Source organism: Clinocottus analis, unplaced genomic scaffold, assembly GCF_023055335.1.
Source record: "Clinocottus analis isolate CAN_PGR_092001 unplaced genomic scaffold, fCliAna1.0.p SCAF_1, whole genome shotgun sequence".
NCBI lineage: Eukaryota > Metazoa > Chordata > Actinopteri > Perciformes > Cottidae > Clinocottus > Clinocottus analis.
In genome coordinates, this window is record NW_027175820.1 from 6046057 (window position 1) to 6062800 (window position 16744).

Sequence of the window (16744 nt, forward strand, 5' to 3'; positions counted from 1 at the left end):
TCTGTGTGGAAAAATGGTAACTTTCATTGGGCATTTCGCTCTCCAAGTTAGAGTTTAAACTTTGAGTGCTGCCGGGGTTTAAATACTCTGAAGCGCAGAAAGCCATTAAGAGAGCAAGTATTTGACATCCAGTGCTGTTCTCTCTTTAAAGAGAGCGAGAAGTAATGTCTATCTGAGCAGAAACGCTCACAATTTCTGATCCTGCACCTTTTTAATGCACAGCGTGCATCATGAAGGGGGTTTATTGGCAGAAATTGAATATAATAATCTAACTATAACTATGTACAATCAACTAAAACTAACAATCTCTTTTTTTTTCGTTACGATTGAGCCGTTCATATCTGTATGGAGTAGACCTGCTTGGCATCGCCATATTTCTACAGTAGCCCAGAAAGGACATACCAAACTCTGAAGAGGTGATTCACATTTTCTTTACGATACTTGAAGGCCACCATGGTTCTCCAACACTGCTGTAAAAGGAGGGGCGCTCAGTTGGATGCAATCTGCAACCTCACCACTAGATGCCACTAACTCCGACACACTGCCCCTTGAAAATCTCATTGCGTAATTAAGTTTAAAGCACAGCAGTTTTGTTCTTCTCCATCTCAGTTCCTTAGATGTCTGCTCTGGTGTCAGTATAAAGGTTTACAGTCAGTCAGCCTGCGCGCTGCAGCTCGCATCTCAACGCTCCGCAGGGACACAGTTCACAGCCCTGCAGCCATTTCCCTCTAATTAACATTCAGACTCCGGCAAAAAGTCGCCTGTGTAACATTGAAATGTTATTTCATCAAGACGGCAGAGACGGAGACTGCACGTGCAGCATCCATGTTTCGTGATCATCTTCCTCTGGCTCGATTGCACTGGAATAGAAAGTGATTATTTCATAAATGAATGAGCAGTTGAATAATGAATCAATACTCAGGCTGTGTGGCAAGCCCTTTAATGTCGGTATGACAGCACAGTGGAAAACAGGATTAAAACTGTGTGCGCACACACGTTTGTGTTTGCGTGTCTGTTTCTATGTGATGCCACACACACACACACACACATCTTATGTTCCGTTATGAGTCTGGAATAATATCTTCTTGAACGCCCTCCTAAAGTCTCGGTTGAAGATGGTGTATATGATGGGATTCAGGCAGCTGTTGCAGTACCCGATCCAGAAAAACAGGTTGAAGAGCGAGTCGGGGATCGTGCAGTTCTCTCTGCAGACTGCGTGGAGACTGTAGGTGAAGAAGAACGGGAACCAACAGAGGACAAAAACCCCCATCACCACCGCCAGCACAAACGTGAAGCGCTTCTCCCGCATTTGCGCCACTTTATTTTTGGACAGGGCCGTCCGCCTGCTGCGGACAGGCACCGGGGACGGGAGCAGGAAGTGGTGGGAGCAGTTCTCGGACGACGCCCAGGAGATGGAGGCGCAGGATGGGGGAGGATTTGGAGGGAGCTTCAACCTGTTTGAGGCTCCTCCCTCCGCGTCCTCTGTTTTCACACCTCCGCCGGCTTTCCTGGGGAAGCGGAGCGCCGAGGAAAACGAGGAGGCCACCTTGACGTCGGCCTTGCAGCTCCTCTCCTCCAGGTCGATGTCGTCCAGCTCTCCTCTCCTGCTGCTGCAGCTGTCCACGTTGGGCGAGCTGTGGCGGTTGGCGGGCCGCGGGCTCTCCAGCTCGTACTGGGATTCCCCTGAGCCAGCTCCTTTCCTCTGGCATGTCCCAGCATTGCCCTCAAAGCAGGTCTCGGACTGCGACGGCTGCCGCTCCACCACGTTCTTCGCCACGAACACGGTGGAGGCCCGCTGCTTGGCGACGCGGTAGATCTTGCAGTACACAAGTATCATGATGACGCCCGGGGCGAAGAAGGACACGAGACAGGAGGAGAGGATGTACCACGTCTGGTTGTTGAGGAGACACTCCTGCCGCCGGGCGGCGTCCTCGCCTTCCGCCTTCGCCTCCTCCTTCTGTGTCATGAGGAGCGGCGGCGAGGAGATGACGATTGAGATGAGCCACACGACGCTGATCATGGATTTGATCCGCTTGGGCGTCCGCTTGCGGTTGTAGCTGACGGCTTTGGTGACGGACCAGTAGCGGTCGAGGCTGATAGCGCACAGGTGGACGATGGAGGAGGTGCAGAAGAGGACGTCCAGAGCCAGGTAGAAGGAGCACCAAGTGGAACCAAAGTACCAGTAGCCCATGACCTGTGAGGAGGAGAAGCCAATTAAAACACGTTGAGAGAAGTAGAAAATGTCTTTCAGCAAGATGCCTGAAGTTCATTTTGCCGCAGTCAAATATCTCATTACAGCAATGTGCACCGCAACTGTATTTATTTTTTCACAGCTGCCAGAAACTGTGAAATATCATCAGGTTCCTCCAAAGTGAAGGACGTGCTCTGCAGTCAGCAGGAGTTTTCCTGCTCTTCTAGTAAATATGTGACTTTCTCGGCTTCAGAGCAACTTTTGGACGACCCTGCATTTGCTTCTTTAGGAGGATTTATTTCACAGTTTATGGTTTTGTAGACGTTGAATGAGCATCTGCCGAAGTCACCGCTTATTGATGAACAAAATATTGATCAACAAGAATTCTAGTCATCAATGAATCTTTAATGGCATTCTCTGGTTCCACCATCTTATATTCTCGCTTTGATAGCATTCAAATCATTAAATGAATATACACATTGACAGATATTTAATTTTTACATGAACAAATACCACTAGGATCCTTTCAATTTGATTATTAAATATATATACTGAGTTGTCACAGTTTCTCTATGAAGATCTGATGTAACCGTCTGACGTTTGTTTTTTCTCATCGGCTGAAATATTGATTACATTGATATCAATTTATCTGTAATAAGCTGTTGAAGACTTCTCCGTCTGGCTCCTTAATGAAGAAGTCACCTCGGCTTGAACTTGAATGGAATAATTAATCAACGAGGGAAGAAAAAAGCAGCATGCTAGCAGCTCTGAGAGGCTTTAACTTCAACGTATCACTTCTACGGGTGAATCAAATCAAATCAAGCATTGTGATTGTTTGAGAGTGAGTCACACGGTGTAGTTTATTCAGCCATAAAGTACTGTCCAGCATGTTTACATTTACCAGAGCATTTCCACATCAGTACCGCACTCAAAATAATAGGTAGACAAGACGGCAACCACTTTCTTCTTGTTTCCCTCCCCAATCGAAGAAATCCTCCTCTCCTCTTCTTCCTTTTTTCCCTCCACAATAAAAGCCCCAGCTGTTTACATACACAATATAATAGCTTACACATGTTTTGTGTAAAGTTTGAGATTTTGGGGGGGAATGACTTTTGACTAATAGCGGGGAGCGAGTACGTAAAACCGGAAACTAAGATGAGGAATGAAAATTTGATCCCAAAATCCTGATGATTTCCAGTGAGATAATCACTGTCTGTAATTTCCTCACGGGAGGCAAGTTCTCTAAACATCATAAAGGGGAAAAATTACAGAGAAAAGACGGACAAAAGCAGCGAGACACTTCTTTACATCGGTTGCTGGGTGTCATCCTCCACCCTGCTTTCAACTGGCTTCGTCAGTGAATCGCAGATTTAGGCCGGGAACGGTTCAAGGGCTGCCGACAACACCCTTGAACTGTACATTGTTGACGATTGTTGCAAGCCCCGCAGTGTTTAGGCACCAGAAGGACTTGTTGAGGTTAAGGGAAAGCTCGTGAAAGATCATCGTAACTATGAAGTTACTTCATAGTTACAATAAAGTAACTATTAAAGTGGCTCAAGACATGAACAGCGGTCTCCTTGCTGAAACTCTGTTGCTTGCTTGAACCGATATGGGTCACATACAAACCCATTACATGGCTTTTATATGAATTGCAATGCTAACGTTTGCATGCTAACATGCTTTATTTAATGAAATAATAAATTCTTTGTTTTCTATTATTTACTTATTATTCACTTAGTCATTCATTATTTTATTTGTTATATTTATATAAATATATACAAATACAACTTTATTTTAGTGTTGTTGCTTCCATTATTATGATAATATTGATCGTATAATTGATTTCTACCTCTCACTATGCAATTGTGTGTTTCGTCTGTTCACATCTTTTCTTCAGGTTCGTTCACCAAAGTGTTACGCGTATAATATTTGTGAAATGAAAAGTCTGAGGATCACCAATAATTCATCCTGAGAAGAATACGAGCGTCTGGACAAAAATATGATGTTGAATCATGCAAGAGCCGTGCAGATGTCAGCCGCTGACCTCCCTCCAGCCAAGCCACCAGCAGAACTAACAAATCTGACTAATCATTTTCGGAAAATAATTAGTTTATTAGTTGCAGCCCTTTTTACTGCTGCAGATGTAGATCTACAATGACTTGCAGCAGTCGAGGAATGGAGCTGCTCTGGGTCTTAACGTTACAGCAGTAAAAATGTCTTTGTTTGTTTCGTAATGTAATGATTCCCATCATTGAGGTGGAATTATAAAGCCAACAGTCCATTCCTTAATACAGAGGAGGAAACGGATTGGACAATGAACCAGAAGGACCAGGTTGACCAGAAGTCATCAAGGCGGCCTGCGTTGTAAACATAAAACAAATGCGCATTAACACAAAGTGAAAGAGCAACTTGGGTGAACCTGCATAAAGCAGACAGGAAACAGTTCCAGACAGGAGAAGTGTCTGATGCCTGATGCAACACAGGAGAGGCTCCGCGTAAATTTCAAGTATTCACGCCTGATGAAAAGCAGTGAGCTGTTATTACTGCATGCAGAAGGGGAAGTCAGGGAGGAAACATCGCCGAGTAGACGAGCACCATTGTCTAGGATTCAAGATATTCTTTTTCCTGCAACAGAGTGGAGCATCCCAATTTGATAAAAATGTATGTAACATTGATTTGTTGTATTTCAACAAATCATTGGGTTTTTTTATTTGTTATATTTCAACAAATCAAAGCAATAAATGAACATTTCTGCAAACAGTACCAGCCTGTCAACTAAGAAATGCTCACTGTGTAAACACAAGAGACCCTAACTCCTCCTCGGCAAACCAGAAGTAAGAACTTTTTTTTTTACTTGCTACTGAAGAACATAGTAGATGCACAAGTTGGTTTCTTTTAAGTGTTCAAAAGTCCTTTTTATCTGTTCCAAGCTGCCTTCAAAGCACATGAAGTGGACGTAGTCACAATGAGGTCACCCATTAGTTTATAGACTGACGTTAGGAAGCATTAAGTTATGCAGTGTTCACACCGAACACGTCTACCGTGTTAGTGTACTCGCTTGACAATAAAAGCGTGTTCACACCAAACGCGGTGCGATTATAATCACGCCGCGTTAAAGGGCCGTGGCTTACCACGTGGCTTCTCTTAATGAAAAGACTGTTCTTCCGCTATCGACTATGGAAGAAATAACCACTAGTTCTGCTTTATACTTGTACTTGTACTACGTCAGAACATCAAACGCGCTCCTGTTTGGGTAACATCATCCGTAGTCGCTCACAGCTCGGTGAATTTCACCAACTCCAGGAATTGCGTCTGGTGTTACGTTACCGTTTCCGCCGTCCAGCATGAAACGTCAAACTCCATCGTGTCTGGGTTCATTATTTGTAGTCCCACAACAGCGTCTGAATGACGGCCGCTATCAGCGCTACTTCAGCAGTTTGATTCGGCAGCGGCAGGACGGCGGTGACGACGGGCGTAGCTTCTCAACGCTGATTGGCTGACAGAAGTTTGCGCCACGTGTTTTTCCCCGGAGGTGGGATATTTGAACTCACGTGAATTTGCGCCCCGTCAAACGCTGTTCGGCCCTCGTCAATGTGCTGTTTGCAGCACCTCAAATGCGTCTATCGCCGCGCCGTAAAAAAAAACGAAATTTCGCAACCTATTGTGTCTTTGCATTGAAGTTGTATGGAATCTGGCCACGTGTCCAATTCGCGCCACATTTGGTGTGAACACAGCATTAGACATTTTAAGCTTCGCCATCTTGGTTTTTTGCCCGCCATCTTACTGTTTTTAACAACCAAATGATGAAATAGGACATTTTTTTGGCAACCGAAAATTCTACAAATAACTTGTAAAAGGGTTAAAAATTTAAGACGAAAAAACACGGGACAAGACCAAACAACACTGTGGTAGCAACCTTGTAGCCCCGCCCTAAAGCATTCCTGCCCATAATTTACGAAATGAACATCAAGCTGTATTAAAAAGACTTGAAACGAGAGATTGAGATACAAACTCGTGTTTACAATGAGGGAGAAAATCAACAGAGAAGTAGAGTACTTTATATAGACTTTTATACAATCAGAGGAGTCGCCTCCTGGTGGTCAGTAGAGACAATGACGCTTTATTTAACACATGAAGCATAGACTTCTAGACAACCAGAGGAGTCCCCCCCTGTTGGTCAGGAAAGAGAATACAGCTTCAACACATTAAGCATAGACTTCTATACAACCACAGGAGTCGTCTCCTGGTGGTCAGTGTAGAGAATTGCGCATTTTAAGGAACTTCAGCATTGCCCCCCCCCCCCCCCCCCTCTGCCACCAAAGTACAAAAATGTCATTGTGTATGAAGTTTCGTCAGTGGATTTTTTTTTTTAAATCACGAGCACAATTTTTACATGCTAACATGAAAATTGTTGAATAAACTGAAACCAAAAGCCCATGCATCACTTCAACCTGTGTTTCCCCTCGTTTTAACTTGTGAACTATATCTGCTTACGTTATCTATAAGAAATCTGATCACAAGTTTTTTGTCTTTATATATGCTTATAAGCAGTCTTGTCATCGCAATTGGCTATATATTATACAAATAGTGCGTCCTCCTTATTTTGTTTTTTGCAATAAAAGAGCAGCAGCAGGAAGAAGTGGAGTTAGGTGATGTTTTTACTTGTTGGATAGACCTTTAGCAATGTTTAAAGCTGCTGTGTGGCTCAGTCGGTGCACCACTTTGGTACAGACTCAAATATGTCAATTATTGGACGAACCGTCATGAAATGAAGCCTACAGGCATATTTTTTAAATGTTATTATGAGACATTTTCTTGGATGGATAGGAATTTAGCACCGATATTCATGTGCCCGACAGGATGAGCCCCAATGATTTTGGTGAACCTCTGACTTTTCATTCAGCACCAGCAGCAAGGTTATGGCTTTTGTTTCATGACTCTATGGCTTTTGTTTCATGACTCAAGTCGTAAAAAAAATAGTTATCAAATGCAACTTATTGGATTCCTGTACCGTGTCTGCGGTTTTGATGTCTTAAACCTAACTTTTGTTTTATGACGTCATTTCACAAATAACTTGTTTTAAGTGCCATAAAACAGACAATTTGTGATCCTCTGACTATTTCACAAATTTGTCTGATACTTATCCTAAAAGTTAGTTTTTCCTGACAATGATCACGACAGCCTCCAGGATCAGACTCAACCCTCGCTCTCCAGATGTGGTCCGGCTCAACTAACAGTAGTTCCATCTGCATTTACATCACCGACATGTGGTGAAACAACATCTAAACTATACAGCTGCAAAATGGAGTCGAGTCGTAGACCACCAAGTTTGTTTCCTCACCTCGTTGGCCAACGAGAAGGGGATGACCAGCGTCGCCACCAATATGTCCGCCGAGGCCAGAGACACCAGGAAAAGGTTCTGAGGCGGCCTCAGGGCTCGGCTGGTAAAAACCGCCACCACGACCAGCACGTTGCCCACCACAGTCCCCAGTATGATGACCGTGACCACCAGCACGATGAGTACAGATGCCACCTGCGAGTGAGGAGGCAGAGGAGGAGATCTCGGCGAGGAAGAGGAGGTCTGGTTGACGTTCTCCAAAGAAGAGTTTGGCGGTGAAGTGGCCGGCATGGTGGCCATCGCCGTAAATACATCCGATAAGTCCATCCTGGGAAAAGGTCCGGCGTTAAGATGCTCCCATCTTTTGTTTGGACTCCAAGTGCGTTCACTGCAGACAGGTTGTCCTCATGCCAGTCAGTGCGAAAAATAAAAGAAAGTAACAAATGAGAAGAGGAATGACAGAAAAAAAGGAAGAATTGGCTCTTTGGTTACAGAAAAAAAAAAGAATAAAATAAAATCCTTCACCAGCTTCAAAATATCCGATTTTTAATCTCCACAAAAAAAAGAGGCACTGTTAAAATCCTCACAGCTTCACAGCTGTGTCCAGTATTTCATCATATTGTGTCTAAAAACATGTCGCTATGTCCCAGCTCAGTTCCGGATGCAACACCAGCAGAATTTGCATGTTTTAAGTTAGGACAAAAAATAAATTAAAAAAAAGTCATCCCTGTTAAAATGCACATCTTAGCCTACAGATTGATACAGTTAACAGCTGCAAGACTGGCCTACTTATCCCCAATGAGATGCATGGAAATAAAGGAGGGAAAAATAGAAAAGCACGTACATACGCAATTTGGAGCGCGGACAGAAAACCTATTTGAGATGCACAGTGCCCTCATACTGCTGCACTCCGAAACAGATCAATGTGGCGGAAAGAAAAGGACTGAAAAGTAAAGAAGAAAAAAAGACTGAATGGGAAGGAGAGGAGGACGCAAAGGAGAACAGAACAGAAAAATAAAAAAAAAACAAGACGTCCTCACTTTATGCACGCCGATGTCGTGCTGAGTGACACTGCTGCTGCCGCCACTGCTGTTCACTGATTTTCCACTGCTGGAAACGAGGAGTAGGAGGAGAGAGGGAGGGAGAGAGGGAGAGAGAGAGAGGAGAGATGAAAGGAAACCGTAGGAGATACATAAAGAGGAGAGAGGAATTGATGCTTGAAGGAGAAGAGGATTTAAGAGAGGAAAGAGAAAGGCCGGGAAAATGAGGAATGAGAGAATGAGGAGAGGTGGATGAAAGGAGAGATGAGAGAAAGATATTAGGAGGAGAGGGCACTATGAGAGAGTGGGAGGACGAGGATGAAAATGGGAGGAAGGTAGGAAAAAGAAAACAAGATGGGAGGAAAAAGGAGATGTGGACAGAGGAGGACAGAAAAACAAGAGGATAATAGAAGGAAGGCGCTACGACAGAGAGTGGGAGGAGAGACACCGGGATGACAAGTGGAAAGGAATCGAAAAGAAAAAGAGAGAAAAGGGAGGAAGAGGAGATAAGGTGAGGGAGGGAGAGGTAAATACAAAGCAGACAAGAGGAGTTTCAAAAGAGAGGTGAAGAAAGTGGAAATGGGAAAATGAAACAGGAAGAGGACAAGGTAACAAGGTACAGAGGAGGGAGGAATGAAGGGTATACAAAGTTGGGGAGGAGGAGCGGGAACAAGAATAGAGGAGAAGGGCAAAAGAAAAGAGAATAATGAAAGAAAGAAAATTAAACACGGGTCGCAGAGAGGGGAGGAAAAGAAAAAACGAGATGGCAGGACATGATGAGAGAGAGGAGGGGTGAGGAGAGCGGATGAGAATGGAAGAGAGGAGAAAAAAGAAAAGAAAAAGAATGAATACTGAACAGGGAAATATAGTGGAGGAAACAAGTGTAGAGGAAAGGAAAGGGAAAAATGGACAAGAGAGGAAACAGGGAAGAGAAGAGAATAGGGAAAGAGAGGAAACAATAATGTATAGAGGTGAGGAGACACAATATGACAGGATAGGAAAGAAGGAAAGGACTGAAAGCAGAGGAAACATGGAATAGGAAGAGAGGAAACAAAGATAGAGTTGAGGAAATGAATTCAGCTAGCTGTGAAGAGAATTCAGAATAAATAAGAGGAAGACAATTCTAAAAAGAAGACGGACGAAGCTCCTTTTTTATTCATTTTTTATTTTGGGTTTCTGTGGAGTCATTCGACGATGCATCAAATCAGACTTTTAAACATGGCGTAGCAGTTCAAGAATCCAACCAGGAGTTGAAACATGCAGTTTGTCCGCCTTGCCAAAGTGCAAGAAATCGAGAAATTGCAGCGTCACCAAGCAAAAAAAAACTACCTCCACTTCTTTCGATGATGAGAGTGATGAGAGGAAACAATGATTGATGGGAAGGAAAGGGGGGAAAAAGAGGAAATAAAGAATAGGAGAGAAGAGGATAGGGGAGGAGAAGAATAGTGAGAGAAAGAGAAAAAAGAGAAGATAGCACACAAAATAGAAAAAAAGGTAGGACAGTAGAAGAGAGGATACAATTATAGAGAAGAGGATACAAAAGAGGAAAGGGAAAAGGAAACAATGATGGAGGAAAGGAAATGAAAGGTAAAGCTAGCATGATAAGAAAAGAAAGACAAAAGGAAAACAAAGAGCAGTGAGGAGACAGAAGGGGGAGGAAAGAGGACAGAGCAAGAGAGGAAACCAGGAAGGAAGAAAGGTCAAGAGAGGAGAGGAAACAAAAAGAATACATTAGATCAAGAGCAAATAAAAAAAGCTAAAACAGAATCAACTTTTTCGTGATCACCGATCAATTCCATTTATCCCGAGATGAGTGGAGCGAGACTGAGAAACCTTTATTTATTCCTAATCAGGTTGGCTGACGCTCTTAAATCCAGCTGCTGGCGCTGAGCGATGTCGTGTCTGCCGATCAGCCGAACGCAAGCTCGTCGTGACGCTTGCACGTTTTTCATGGCGGCTTAAGAGCCTGCGGACCTCTTAAAAATCCCACGTCACAAAAAGCCCACGTGACATGAATCCAAGCCGGGGAAGTAATCCCCATGATGCCACGGCTTGTAGGCACAGTTACCGGTATCGGATATATTTGTATAAAGATGTCAATACAGTATTATCTTCCCACTGTACTCGCAGCCGAGCTGGATAAACATCAACAAACTGCCCTCGGGGTTCACACAGGGGGTGTTGTGCAGAGTGGTTTATACAAACCAAAGAGCATCCGAGGCTTTGGGTCGGTGGGAATAGTGAGAAAAAAACATGTTGGCACCGAATTGAATTTGGGGTTTGTGAGGTGATGATAATGAAAGACTCACTAATGGGCGGATGCAGCTATAATACATTAAGCAAAGACTTTTATGTCACCCCCTGGTGGCCAGTAGAGAGAATGCAGCTTTAACACATGAAGCATAGACTTCTATACAACCAGAGGAGTCGCCTCCTGATGGTCAGGAGGGCTATGGTTACCAAATAAATGTAGTCGGACCGAGAGAATAATTTAAAAAAAATTCAAGTAGGAGGAGAGAGATGTGGGCGGGTCAATGTTGTCGAGATAGCAGACAGGAATCCTCCAGGAAACAGACACAAATTACTATCTTACAAGAATACAAGGAAGTAAATTTACTAAATTTAGTCTGGGTGGATAAGACAATGATCTGAAGAGGACTGGGGGGAAAGCTGTGGTTCATGTACAGTTGATGAGTAGACTGCTGACACGTGTGGGCAAAGCAGAGAGAGCTGGTGACCTGATAGATTCAGGAATAACTCATTGGTATAATGCACCACATGGTTGGGTAACAAAATACACTTTGCCCATTTAAAGGCAAAACACGACAAACAACAAAAGAAGAAGCTTTTTTTTTTACATTATTTGCATGAGGAGGAATGTTCACAGCTGCAAAAAAAAATTTCTATGACATAAAAAAAATCTACAGTTCCACTTCAACTTTGACTGATGTTTGAGCACCGAGCATTTTTGATGTAAACACAGAGTCTGCCTGCTAACCAGAGCGTGTGGAGGAAGCATTAAGTTGTTACATGTTACCAGTGGCGAGCCGTGATTTAGGTATCACGGCCAGATATAGACCGAGGGCCTTCAATAAGTACCCAACCCAAGAAGCCGCTCCACCAGTATGACACAATAAAAAGGAGACTCTTCAGTTGAACATCACCACCATCACCTCACTCATCACATTTCCATAATCCTCTATGTGAAAGGCATCATCAGTACACAAGGAAGTCATAATCCACCAGCAAGGTAGCTTCTAGGGTTTTTTTTGGTTCTAGGAAGCTAGAGGTTTCTAGCCTTTACTGAAACGTCCTCCGTAAGAAAGACGTTGCCAGTTAATCCATCACCAAGTCTCCTCCTTCAGTCATAGTATTAAATAAAAATACACCAAGCAAAACTATAAAAATGTAATTGCTTCTCTAATTATGTTTCATCGACTTACTCCTTCCTTCCTAATGAGTTTAGTGAGCTAGTTTTCTGGTAGTCACAGTGCACTATAGCACTATAACAGTACATTGCATTAATCACCCGACAGTCATATTTTTATGAATCATAATTTATTTTAAAAACATTTTTAAAAAACTGTATAAAATGTTATAGAAAACTATAAAGAATCAGTTTCCCTTGTTTACTTGCGATGGTAGTCCCAAAGCAGTTCCTTTCCTCTGAAAAGCAGAGACGGAGGTTGCACTTCCTGCAGAGCGTATTGGAATATCCTTTCACGCAACGTCTGCAGCGTCCTCTTGTTGTATTCACCGGGAAATGTGCAACCATGTTGGTGGTCAAGTATAACTAATTCCAATGCAAATGAATCCTATTCAGGCAATACATTACACTGATGGCACACAATACTGTCTGGCTAGCCTTATGGCTCACTACTTACATTTACAAAAGGAAAATACAACTCCATCCAGAACTCTTATATCCCCACATGGCAGAACATTTACACCTTTCCCTGAACAATGCACCATACATGCAACCCCCACGTTCCAAAACATTCACACTTGTCCCTGCACAACCATCCTCTAAATCATTTCACAAATATTATCTGGCTTGTGTAAGAAGGAGATATTTGGGCAAACAAACAAAGTCCAGATTAAAAAAAAATTGACCATATCACATAGAAATTACATAGGGTTAGAGTTACCCTAACCCATTTAGAATTATTCAAATCTGGTCTAAACTTAGAATTATAACAAATAGTCCATTTGTAAAGTGTGAATCATCAACTACATTATATTTCTGTAAGTATTTATCCTGTTTCTGAACATTCAAGAAGTGGAATGTCTCCATGTAGTGTGCAAGGTGCATGCTACTTTAGCTACCATTTTCACCCAACGTTGTAAAATTACAACAATGACATAAGCTGAAAATCTAATGTGAGGCATTAATTCCACAATAACTTGGTATTTACATGAACTACATACTCTAACAATCACCAAAAAAAATATGTCATGGAATTTATTTACTTTAATGTTGATATATCCAGTTGAATGAAACAAGGAGATGCGCTTCCAGGAAAGTTTGCAGGTAGAGTGAGTTCAAGGCCTTCTGGCTAGACCTATATACACATTTACAATCCAATGGCATTGCAAGACAATAGGACCCATTGACTATGTAAATGTGGTCTTTCCTTAACAAACGTTTTTGCAAATGTATTTTTTGGAGAGATAAAAGTGACGATGTAATATTACAACAAGGGGTCTTGCAGGGACAGGTCAACACAAGAGGCCCGAGGAGCAGAGGAAGGCAGCTGTGCAATGAGAAAATAAGCTAATAGGGACAAATGATTATAATACATGTAGTGTATTTGGAAAACACAATTAAATAAAAAAAATAGGGATAACTTTTAATTAAAAATCTAAAAAAATAAAATAATTATAAAATATTTATAACTTTGTGATTCTGTTTAGGCCTTTGAAGAAGGCCTAGAAGGCCCCGAAGGGCCACCACTGCATTTTAGTCATTCACTCAATTCTCTCTGCTTCTTAAGGTGACAACTCTGCTTTGTGGTCTGTTTGACTCTATGGACCATAGTTTACTAACTAAACATCATGCTGTGTTGAAGAAGACGTGAAACTAGAGATTGAGACATAAACTCATGTTTACAAATGACTCCTGTAGTTGTAAAGAAGTCTATGCTTCATGTGTTAAAGCTGCATTCTCTCTACTGACCACCAGGGGGGCGACTCCTCTGGTTCAATAGAAGTTTGTGCATCATGTGTTAGCGCTGCATTATCTCTACTGACCAGTAGGGGGCAACTCCTCTGGTTGCATTGAAGTCTTTGGTAAATGACTTCTCTCTTGATTTATTCCTTCAGTAAACAGACGTGTTTTTAACACAAAACATGTTTTTGTGTGATAAATCAATTGTTTCGTTGACAGTAAGAAATCACCAGACTTATTTATTTGTGGCTTGTGTTGATGTTGTTTTCACAGCTGCTTACAGACACGCTGCTCTGATTTATTATTACGTTATTATTGTAAAACAAACATTTCCCTTCCCACACACACAGCAGACAACACAAGCCTTCAGAGACACGTCTGGCTCCCGGATCAATCATGATCAAATAGTCGTCATGTCTCCTACATCTGAAGGAAGCGTCTCTTCAGTTGGTCATCACTTTGTGTGTGTACGCCGGATTTATCTTTGCTGAAAGAGACTAAAAAAAGATTCTGGGTGAGAACAATCGCAGTTCATCTATTTAAAAGTATTTATTTTGGAGTCCTCCCTCACTTAACTTTAATTTATGTGTAGGTGATGCCAGAGGTGGTGCTGGACCCGTCCGGTACCGGCACACTGTACCTGTGTCGAACCAGTTCATTTTTGGGTCGCTGAAAACATATAATTTTTTTTAAAAGGGTGTGCTACGCCGTAGCTACACCATAGCTACGCCGTCGACCTGACGCAGAAGCATAAACTAGGCTTTAGTGAGAACTCGAGCTGCAGCGTTCTGTATCAGCTACAGCTTTCTGATTGACTTTTTACAGAGGCCTGTGAACACACCGTTACAGTAGTTAAGTCTACTGAAGATAAATGCATTGACAAGTTTCTCCAAATCCTGTTGAGACATAAGTCCTCTAACCCTTGATACATTCTTCTGGTGATAGTAGGCTGACTTTGTAATTGTCTTGATATGGTTGTTGAGGTTGAGGTCTGAATCCATAACTACACCTAGATTTCTGGCTTGGTTTGAGGTTTTCAACATCAGTGATTGAAGCTGAGCACTCACTTTCAGTCATTCATCCTCGGGATCAAAAACAATAACTTCTGTTTTATCTCTATTTAATTGAAGAAAATTCTGGCACATCCAGATGTTGATTTCTTCAACTCAATTAGCCAGCCCTTGTATGGGCTCATAGTCCCCTGGTGATATGGTTATGTAGATTTGTGTGTCATCTGCATAATTATGATAACACACTTTCTTGTTTTTCATAATCTGAGCCAGTGGAAGCATGAAGATGTTGAACAGAAGAGGCCCCAGTATTGAGCCTTGGGGAACACCACGTCATGCTAGTCAGCTCTGATGTGTAATTAGCTACTGACACAAAGTATTGTCGGTCCTTTAAGTAGGATTCAAACCAGCTAAGTGCTGCGCCAGAGAGTCCCACCCAGACTTTCAGTCTGTCTGGTAGTATGTCATGATCGACCGTGTCGAATGCAGCAGAAGAGGTTCAGTAATACTAAGACTGAAGTTCTGCCACTGTCTGTGTTTAAGTGGATGTCGTTGAAAACCTTAACAAGAGCAGTTTCAGTACTGTGGTGCTGACGAAAGCCGGACTGGAAGACATCAAAACTGTTATTTTCGGCCAAGAAGTTGTTCAGCTGTTGAAAAAACACTTTTTTCCCATTATTTTACTTAAAATGGGAGGTTTGATATTGGCCTATAGTTTTTCAATATTTCGGAGTCTAAACTAGCCTTCTTTAGGAGTGGTATAATAACTGCAATTTTTAGGGCTTGTGGGAAACCACCCGAGAGAAGGGATGTGTTTACAATCTGTAAAAGATCAGTGGTCATGCAGTGTCAAATGTTTTTGAAAAAGTGTGTTGGTAAAACATCCGAGCAGCAGTAGAAGGTTTTCAGGTGTTGTATAATGTCTTCTCGGCTTCTTAGGTTAATTGAATGAAATTGTGTCATGATATTTGAATGGATGCTATTTAAAGATGGCGACAACACATATCCTGTGGTTGGTGTGGAGGCAACCTTCATCTTAGTGGGTTCAATGCCATCAATAACATTTTCAACTTTAGAATTAAAGCCATCCACAAGCTCATTGACTGAGATGCAAGAGAGGGCTGGCGTGAAGGAGAACGTCTGAATAAATAGTTTACTGGTCTTTTCAGTGATGTAACGCTTTGTCACAACCTCGGTTTGGACATTTGTGTGCAGGGAGATTGTACTCTCAAAGAAAACAGAAATGATCAGAGTGCAACATCAGTCACAGTAACCTTGGAAATGTTCAGACCTTTGGTGATGATCAGGTCTAGAGTGTGTCCCTTGTTGTGGGTTGGACCTGTTACATAATGAGTCAGATCATAGTTATCAAGGACACCACACAGCTCCATAGAACAGAGAGGAAAGGGACCCGGATGAAGTATTGGGGGTGGAAGTAGGTGCTGGTGAGGGATGTCGAGACTCGTCCTCTCGGAGAGGGGGATCAATCCTTGATGGTGAGGCTGGAGACTCCTCCGCTTGGCTCTCTCTCTGGTTATCTCTTGTTTAGAAAAGAGAGCAAGGTGTTCATTATATTAGATGATGTGCAAAGCTGTCCAAGAAAACGTTCAGTCTAATTCTGATTTAAAGTCTTTCTCGCACTATTTAGTCCGCTAGAAATTCTGCAGCAGCGTTGTTTAGGAAAACATTGTGGATCTTGTTTGACAGCTCTGCAGCAAATACCATAAAAAGAAATGTTGCTCAAAACCCAAAGGAGAGAAAAAAAAATCTTTTTTTTTGTTCTTTTTTTCCACTTAATAGCCTGGAGAGTGAAGCGAGGGGTGACATCTGAAGACCCTCTGAGTGAGTCATGTCTTCGACTCTGATGGAAAAAGAGAGAATACAGAGAGCAGATGAACTCAAGACAGTCGGTTAAACAGAAGGAGAGAGGCAGAGGGCCAAGACGATACCTTTTCAGGCTATTGGGTCCAAAGATCAGATCGGGAACTTCTGTCTTTG

The 16744-nt window shown here is 42.5% G+C and overlaps 1 protein-coding gene across 2 annotated transcripts; it reads right to left on the minus strand.

The window, feature by feature from the left end:
- Nucleotides 1-940: 940 nt before the first annotated feature.
- LOC137786154 (alpha-2Db adrenergic receptor-like) lies at nucleotides 941-8963 on the minus strand. 2 transcript variants are annotated; one of them, XM_068577822.1, is made up of 3 exons: nucleotides 8570-8963; nucleotides 7533-8472; nucleotides 941-2194 (listed from the first exon to the last, which is right to left on the minus strand). In XM_068577822.1, the coding sequence occupies exons 2-3, from the start codon at nucleotides 7854-7856 to the stop codon at nucleotides 1052-1054; spliced, it is 1467 nt and encodes a 488-aa protein (XP_068433923.1). In that variant the 5' UTR covers nucleotides 7857-8472; nucleotides 8570-8963; the 3' UTR covers nucleotides 941-1051. The 2 variants fall into 2 exon arrangements, with proteins under 2 accessions (XP_068433923.1, XP_068433914.1); XM_068577813.1 differs by having other exon boundaries at nucleotides 7533-8963.
- Between the last annotated feature and the right edge of the window lie 7781 nt (nucleotides 8964-16744).

What these genes read in the sequence shown, in the direction of transcription:
- LOC137786154 (XM_068577822.1), bottom strand. Translation starts at nt 7,856, where the DNA reads ATGGACTTATCGGATGTATTTACGGCGATGGCCACCATGCCGGCCACT. An exon ending in CCTTCTCGTTGGCCAACGAG is followed by an intron (nt 2,195 to 7,532) that starts GTGAGGAAACAA and finishes TCCTCCTCACAG; the next exon opens with GTCATGGGCTACTGGTACTT.